The sequence below is a fragment of the Tupaia chinensis genome, unplaced genomic scaffold (assembly GCF_000334495.1).
Source record: "Tupaia chinensis unplaced genomic scaffold, TupChi_1.0 Scaffold143705_1, whole genome shotgun sequence".
In the NCBI taxonomy this organism is placed as follows: domain Eukaryota; kingdom Metazoa; phylum Chordata; class Mammalia; order Scandentia; family Tupaiidae; genus Tupaia; species Tupaia belangeri.
The window spans coordinates 575,590-584,629 of NW_006203553.1; the positions used below are offsets into that span (position 1 = coordinate 575,590).

Consider the following 9,040-nt stretch of genomic DNA (forward strand, 5'->3'; position numbering starts at 1 on the left):
TACAGATGTAAGGGAGAAAACCCAAGTACTCGTATGTCTGTGATCTCTTCCTCCTGAAACAGCGCCTCCGAAGGTGCTCTCTCTCGACGAAGATGAAAACGGCAAATAAAATAAGGGGGACGACGACGAAGAAGAACACCAGCAGCCCGTCCCTCAAGGCAGTGTTCTTTTCTAAAGAGAAGAACAACTTTCTATTAATGGTCATCAAGGTTAGATGCTAATTTGTACTACCTAGGACATACTAGGTATTATAAATATTTTACACTAATTTCCGCATTATTCAAAAATCAAGCTGGCATAAAGGGAGAAGTCTTGCTCACTCTTCATCTCTGTCCACTTCGTGTTTGCCTTCACAAAGAGAGCCACTTTTATTAGTTTCTTATGTCACCCTGTGGTATGTCTCCACGCAAAGGAGAGGACAAAACATGCTTCTACTGTCAACTCTTACACAACAGGTCCAGGTAGGATGTGCCACAAACACCATTTGGTACACTGCTCTTCACTCCTCCAAACATGGAGGACCTCCTCATGTCTCTACCAACTGCACTGTGAGGATGATCTGCAGTTTACTTAACCAGAACTCCAGTACCCCACTGATGCAAACTTTGATTTTTCCAATCTTTTTCAAAAACAACAAAAAAGTTGTAATGAATAACCCTGTGCATATGTCGTATCATGTCATATAGGCGCACATCTAACTATAATTTCTCAGAAGTGGAATCGCTGTATGACAGGGTACATGCATCCAACTTATTTTAAGGTATTCCCAAACTGTCCTTAGTGATGGTTACATTAGCACACTCACGAGCAATAAATCACGAAAGAATTGTCCATAGTCTCACCCACAAGGCCAGAGTTCTGGGTTTTTGCTAATCTGATGGAACAATACATGACTAATTTATATTTCTTTTTTGAACACTGTAAGTTGAGCACCTTTTTATGTTTAAGGAAACACTTCGTTTTTCCTGCTCAATCATATTTGAGTATTTTTCTATTGAACGTTTGGGTTTTTTTCTTCTCAAGCTATAGAAGTTCTCTATATATTAAAGAGATCAGCTTTGTCTGTGCCACGAGCTGGGAATATTTCCCCCTTTGCCTTATGTCCTGCCGCACCACATGTTCTCCACACACAAGTCTATTACGCGTATACAGCTTAAACTCTCAGTCTTATTTTCTATGGCTTCTAGATTTTAAGACTCATTCGAACCTTTAAAAATCTGCTAATTAACATAAATGATATGTGTTCTTTAGAGAAATAATATAGTAGACATGACGTAAGTGTGAACTGTGAGATATTCCTCGTAATTCTAAGTTTGTAGAAGTGTCAGGACCTCCTATAAAAAGTTGTATAGAACTATATGAAACAACTTAATCCCAATTTAAAAAAAAAAAATGGTGATCAGCAGGTGGCATGGTAATTAAGGCACAGGATTCCCACTTGGTCAACAGCAGTTAAAGTCCCAGACCCAGTGGCTTGAAACTCATGCCAGGCACATATGCGTGCATACCCAAAATCCCAAGAGGAGAAGGGACTGTGGTGTGGTCATCCACTCTGTGGGGTGATTGCTCACTTTCCCTTTCTCAGTCTCTCTCTCTCTCTGGCAAGCACACACACCTTATGGCAATAAATAAATTAATTAATTAAAAACTAAACCAAGGTTAGTGTATCATTTTATATTTACTAAAGAGAAGACAAAATTTACATGAAGGCACCCAACACTCACAAGATTATGCTAAAAGTGATACCTTGACATGGTTCCACTGTTAGTGGCATTACTAATGAAAGGTATCATTCATTTGGAGTTCTTCAAGCACCATAAAAAGGATTATACCCTTCTACCTATCTTATTACTGACGATTTACTCTTCGACTGGAAAAACGCATTCACATTAAGACGTACCCTACAAGGTCAACAGTACGTATCAAAACTTTAGAATCAACGCCATATAACTAGAAAAGAGCTACATCAAATTATGACACATACGCTCAATGGAATGTTATACAGTTATTAAAGCCCAAAGTTCCGACTTCTAGTTCAGACAAGACTGAGTAACAGGGATCAGATTTATCCTGCCAGCTAGAACAACAAAAAAAGAAACAAAAAGTATAGAAACGAATCGCTTTCAAGACACTGGAAATCAGGCAATGAAAAACAATAATCCCACAAAGACAGAAAAAAATGAGGCCAGCCTAACAATGGCGCCAACTTACTGCCCAGAGAAAATGAACAGGCCACGATAGAACAGCATGGGTCAGGGTGTACACCAAAGCCCAGTGGTCTCTCAGAGTTAAAGAAATAAAGCTGGTATTCTGGAGAGGTCACAGCTGCCAGAGGTCAAAAGGCAAGGAAACTACATGGAGGGGACTTGAAAGATCTGCAGAGGGTGCCCTTCAAATATTCAGGTGCTAATGTATATATGAATGTGAGTATCCACCTTGGGCACGTGAACAGATCAGTGGGAACAGCACTCACAGGTCACATGTGACTAGGAAGAGTGCGTGTTCCAGCGATTCAAAGTGGGAACCTCCTCATTAATGTAAGTAAGATAAATAGAAGGGCCTTGCCTCAGCAATGGGGCAAAATTAGCCCTAGACGAAATGTGGCTGAGGCCCTGCCTAACTGCGCCTAACAGCGAGACTTGAAAGGACCCAACTATGCCCAAGTAAACGGGCATATAAAGCATACGGAACGAAGTATACCTACAGGAATCCAAAATATCTGGGACCCAACAAAGTAAAATTCAGTTTCTAGCACCCAGAAAAATTACAAGGCATGCAAAGAAGCAAAAAATGTAATCCAAAATTAGGGGAAAATTAAAACTGACTGAGAAATTATACAGATGATAGAATGAGCAGATAAAGATGCACAAAATTATCACAATTGTATTTTGTTTGCTCAAAAAACTAGAGTGAAGATCGAACAGGTTATGTAGAGTCATGAAACGTGAAAAATATATGGAACTTCTATAAATAAAAACTATAATGTCTGAAATTTCAAAATATATTGGTTGGAATCAATGAAAAATCATAGCTCAAAGAAGAAAAGTGAAGTCTAGGCACAGAAGTGTAAACTATTGAAACTATTAAAATTTAGAACATAGTAAGTAAAGACTGTTGAAAATTTAAACATAGTGAATAGAGACTAATTAAAAACAAACAAATAACTAATCAGTGAGATGTGAAAGAATTCTAAGTCACCAAATATACATGAAACAGGAGTCCCCGAAGCAGACAAAAGAAAGAAGACAGAAAAAAAATTTCAAGAAATATGGTCAAAATTTTTCTAAATCTGAGGAAAAACATAAAAACATGGATCCAAAAAAGCTTAACAAATCGTAAGCACACCAAGGTACATTATTATAAACTACTAAAAACTAGAAGTAAAAGACAAAAATTTTATAAGCAACCAGAAAGTAAAAAACAAACAAACAAACAAAAAACACTATATACAAATAAAAAGAAGGCAGCAGATTTTTCAGAAAAAAAAAAAAATGTAAGTCAGAAGACAATGTGGGAATATCTTAGGAACAGAAAGAGAGAAGAAACTGTAATCCTAGAATTCTTTACCCAATTAAATTATCATTCAAGAAACAGGCAAATTGAAGATTTTTTTTTTCTAACACACCAAAGTCAAAAGTACTTGTCCCTGAAAGACCTTCATTATGAGAAATGCAAAAAGAGGGTGTAGGAGTAACACCACTGGACCCACTTGGAAAGGCCCCTTCTTTGTGGCCCAAAGCCACCCTGCACATGCCGGGCACAAATACCGACATCTATGATCTGGGCCAGACGGGTGGGATCAGCAGTGTGGGGACCCTGTGAGGGGTGCCTCTCTGTCTCAGAAGACAGAAACTTTTTTACTATACGAAGAAGTTTTCCAAGCATGGGGATTAAATACCAGATGGAAATCTAAATTTACACAAAGAGATGAAGAACACCAGGGCCAGCTGTGGTAACGTGAGCTGGCTGACCCTTCTACTCAGAAGACTGAGGTCCTCGGGAGGGCCGGGTTCAACTCTATCACATTTAAAAGGGCAGGCATGATGGTATGTGTGTGTGGTCCCAGCTACTTGGAAGGCTGAGGCAGGAGGATCAAGATATGGTGAGACCCTGTCTTAAAAAAAGAAATGAAGAGTACCAGAAATGTTGACTACATGGATAAACTTACAGATACCTTTCCTGCTATAAAATCTTTTTAAAAGATAATCAACTGTTCAAGGCAAAATTAACAACAATGAATTTGGGTTTATAACATATATAGAAGCAAAATAAATGGCAACGATAGCATAAAAGTCAAGAAGAGAAATGAAAATATACAGAAATGGCACAATATCACTACCATGAAGACTGTATTAGAAAAATATTAAGATAATAAGTTTAGGAACCAGCAGATGACGGAATGGTTACCTCGCTGGACTCCCGCACAGTCAATCATGGTTCAAGTCTCAGACCTGGCAACTTAAAACTCAAGCCGGGCTTGTGTGTGTGTGTGTGTGTGTGTGTGTGGTGTGTCTACAATCCCAAGAGGAGAGAATAGAGGAGAAGCGATTGCAGCATGGCCATTCCTCCCTCCCCCCAGAGGTGGGGGGAGGGGATTTCTCCCTTTCTGTCTCCCTTTCTCTGTCTCTCCTGCGAGCACATACACCCTATAGCAAAAACAATCTCTCAATTAAAAAAAAAAAAAGAGTAAATTTAAACCTAAAAATATCAATAATAAAATTGAAGATAATGGTCTTAAAATAACTCAATTAAAAGCAGAGACTACCAGAGTAAATTTAAAAATGCAACCCAACTATATGCTGCCTACAACATGAAGTGATTAAACTAAAAGAATGGGGGAAATTTTTCCCATGCTAAGTAAAAGAAATCTGGAGTGGCTAGATTAATATCTCATTTCAGAATAAGAGAATAAAAAAGGAGTCAATTTAGAAGGAGAATAGGACAATTCTAGTGTTTATGTATCTAATAAGAGAATATCACAATGCATAAAGCAAAACCTGATAAAACTATGTAGAAAATGGGGAAATTGGCAGATAAAGCCAGAGAATTTAATACTCCTTCCTCAGTAATTTACAAACAAGTAAACAGAAAATCAGTGCAAACCTGGAAGACTTGAACACCTATTCACATGAACTAATTATTGATAGAACATTCCAACCAACAGTAACAGAATGTGTGTTCTAATAGTTCATATTACGCAGGACTTCTACTAAGACAAACCACATTCTGGCCATAAGACAAATTTCAAGAAATATGAAAGGATTTGAGTCATATGAAGTACGCTCTCTGACTACACTGGAATAAATTTACATTAATAACATTAAGTTATCTAGAAAACCCCCAGACACTTCAAAACAAACTAATACATTTCTCAGTAACTTCTGGGTCAAAGAAAAAAATGAAAACATATTAGAGGTCATTTAAACTGTGTGAACATGAATGTTCAACATATCAAAACTGTGATATCAGGACCAGCAGTTGGCGTAATGGCTATGTCGCTGGACTCCCATGTAGTCTACTGCGGTTCAAGTCCCGGACCCGATGGCTTAAACTCACGCCGGGCGCATGTGAGTGCGTGCCCAAGATCCCGAGAGGAAAGTGGAGGAGAAGGGATTGCCACATGGCCATCCCTCCTGGGAGGTGATTTCTCGCTTTCTGTCTCTCTGTCTCTCTCTGTCTTTCTGACGAGCTCACACGCCTTATAGCAAAAACCTCTCGCAAAAAAAAAAAAAAAAACCAACTATGGTATAAAAAAACAATATTTAAAGGAAAATTGATAGCACTACAATGTAAAAGAAACAAGGTTTCAAGTCAATAACCTCATTTACTTTAAGAAACTAGAAACTAGGTGGCATGGTAGTTAAGGTGGCTGGATCCTACATGGCCAACTGGGAGGTTTGAGTCCTGGACCCAGCAGCTTGAAAAATATGCTGTGTATGTGTGTGTGTGTGTGTGTGTGTGTGTGTGTGTGTGCGTGTGTGCACACATGCATGTGCACATGTATCCATGCATGCCCAAAATCCTAGGAGGAGAATAGACAAGAAGAGGCTGAGACATGGTTATTCCCTTGGGGGCTGCTTTCTCACTCCCTTTCTACCCCGTCCCTCTCTGGTGAGCACACATGCCCTATAGCAAATCAAAATAATAATAATCATAAACAATAATAATAATAAAAGAAAAGAAATTAGAAAAACAAGCGTAAACAAAGGCTGGGAGAAAATATATACAAAACACATATTTGAAAAATGACTTGTATCCATAATATATAAAGAATTCTTAAAACTCAAGAAGACAAATGATGCAACTAAAAACTAGAAAAAAAAAAAAAAAAACTTGAAATCATGACCCAAGAAGATAATGTGGATGGCAAATAAAGACATGAAAAGATGCTCAACATTATGAGTAATTCAGAGAATTACAAATTAAAATCGTAATGAAATAACCGTAAATATTTTCCAGAATACCTAAATTTCAAAAGACCGACCATATGACGTGTGAGAGGGTGTGAAGAAGCTGGAATCCTCAGGTAGGCGAGCGGGGATGTAAATGGGAAACCAGTCTGGGAAACAGCCTGGCAGTCTCTTTAAAAGGTCGCCATACGCCTAGCATTTGAGCCAGTCGTTCCACCGAGTATTGACCCAAGAGAAGGAAGGCACTGTGTTCTCACTACCCCCCCTGTGGATAAACAGGAGCTCACAGCCTCTCGGAGAGTAAAAATGAGTAAATAAACAACCACTAACGTATGTGGCAGCACTAACAAGAAATGAGGAGGCACACAGAAGGGGCAGACGAATTCAGGTTTAGGCTGTCTGAGAAATCTCCTTTAGGAAATAAGGCATACACAGGAGCCTGGATAGCAGTGAATCGAGTTTCGACCATGTGAAAATATGATGGAAGGCAGGTCCAGAGGCGAAAGCCAGTAACTTAGCAGACAGAGGTTACCAAGGAAGCTGCAGTAGTCTTCAGCGTGGGGAGACAAAGCTGGAAAGAGCAGCTGGAGCGAACCATGCGCGCATTTAAGCCGTGTTAAAGAATGTGGACTTCATTCTAATAGCGAAGGGGAAGCGCCAAATTTAAAGCAGGACGCTGACATAATCAAAACGGAATTCTTGAAGGAAAACACTAGGACTGTAATGCGGTGCAGAGCACGAGTTACAGGAAGCGAGACGGGAAACAGGAAGTCTGTGTAAGAAGCTATGTTGTAAGTCCAGCAGGAAACAGAAAGTAAAATGATGAGACTGCAAAAATGGAAACGCCCACGAGAGATTTAGGAGGCAGGAGGATCATAATTTATGGTACGGTACGACTGATGTGGGAAGTGGGGGGGCGGGTATGTGATGCCCAATTTGTGGCCTGGGCCAGTTGGAGATCACACTGTTTTCTTCTGAATTACTTGCCATTGTATGTAGGTCCACTGTCCACGCTTCCTCCGTGGCCTTTAGTCTCACAGTTTGGAGGAGCCCAGCCATTTTCACAGTGACAATTCTTATTGCTATTACATACCTTCAAAACAATCAGAATACCACTTCTGTTAATTGTGAATATTGCTCTGCGTTATCAACTCAAGAATGGGAACCGAGAAAAATGATTTAATTCATACAAACTCATAGACACTCTGAGAAATTGATCAGAAATCTAAGTTTAACATCTAAAAGCCTTAGGAATTCTTATCTAATCCGCACTGGGAACTGTCATTACTCCGCACTACTTTGATGAACAAGTCAAAAGAGACCATTACCTACCCCATGTCCATGACACTTATTCTGAATATCACAATCGTAATTCAGCACAGAAGCATTTACGCACTGGAAGTTTCTACAGATCTGAAAAACAAACAAACAAAAGAATAGAGTGAAGTAAAGAAAAACTGAACATTATAGCAAAGAAGTACCCAGAAAAAAAATCTGAGTGTGTATTATTTCATTGGAGAACTCTTTCACATTGTCAAGGAAGGGATAATTCCCATATTAATTTGAGTTTTGAAGATACAGAAAAATAAATGACATGAACTATTCATGTAGAACTAATGATCACAAAAGACGACGATGACATAAAGAACTAAAAGATAAAGTCAGAATGTATCCTTTCATGAGTACAGATGTGAAGATCCTAAGTAAAATATTCACAAAGATATTTTTTTCTGATCAAGATTCACCAGGTAAAGTTGATCTTGGAACTAAAAGGAAGACTCAACAACAGGAAATCTATAACTAGACCTCTCATAAACTGCCATTAGTACAGTAGATATCAAAAGATCACTTGTGGCCAGCAGATGGCATGGAGGTGAAGGCTGCTGGATCCCACATGGCCAACTGCATGGTTCGAGTCCTGGATCCACTGACTGGTAAACACACACCCAGTATCCTAACAGGGTGACAAGTTCAGGATTGTAGTTTGATCAGGCCCCATTGTGGGGGAGGTGGCTGGCATGCTCTCACTCGCTCTTTCTCTCTCCCCCTGCTCTCCCTTCTCTTGTGCAAACACGCAGCCCTCTGGCATTAAAAGAATATTGAGAGCCCGCTCACTGAACATGGGTGTTTCATTCCAAACCCAAAGGGAAGGCCTGATAGTCCTGATAGTCCAAAGCATGCCCTATTTCCAAAGCGGAAAGTCATTTTCATAGTCAGTAAATCTTCAAAAACATTTCTGCTTTCTCCCCTGTTGACATTCTGGGAAAAGAAAAGGCTGTGTTCGCTGGTTATGATTTTCAAACTATGCAATCACACTTTGCTCTGATACAGCTGTGGTTTCAGAGAAAAAACATCTCACTGGGACTAGCAAATGGTGTAACGGTAATGTTGCTGGACTCCTACACAGTCGGCCGCAGTGCTGAATCCCTGACTGCTGGCTTGGAACTCACACCAGAGCGTGTGCGTGCACACCCAAAATCCTGAGAGGAGACAGGGAGAGAAGGGATTGTGTCGGGGCCTTCCCCTCAGGGGGTCATTTCTCACTTTGATTTCTCACCTTCTGTCTGTCTCTATCTGGCAAGTGCACGTACCCTATAGCAAAAAGAAAAAAAAAAAAAAAAAAAAACACC

The 9,040-nt window shown here is 39.6% G+C and overlaps 1 protein-coding gene across 2 annotated transcripts in view; it reads right to left on the reverse strand.

The window, feature by feature from the left end:
- ADAM9 (ADAM metallopeptidase domain 9) overlaps nt 1-9,040 on the reverse strand; it is a 91,861-nt gene that overhangs the window by 8,861 nt on the left and 73,960 nt on the right. Inside the window, exons 17-19 of one of the 2 annotated variants that reach the window (XM_006164745.2) lie at nt 7,743-7,823; nt 7,398-7,503; nt 30-171 (exon numbers count right to left, since the gene is read on the reverse strand). In XM_006164745.2, coding sequence (XP_006164807.1) covers nt 30-171; nt 7,398-7,503; nt 7,743-7,823 — 329 coding nt within the window. The remainder of the gene's footprint in view (nt 1-29; nt 172-7,397; nt 7,504-7,742; nt 7,824-9,040) is intronic. The other variant, XM_027766811.1, reaches the window with a different exon arrangement.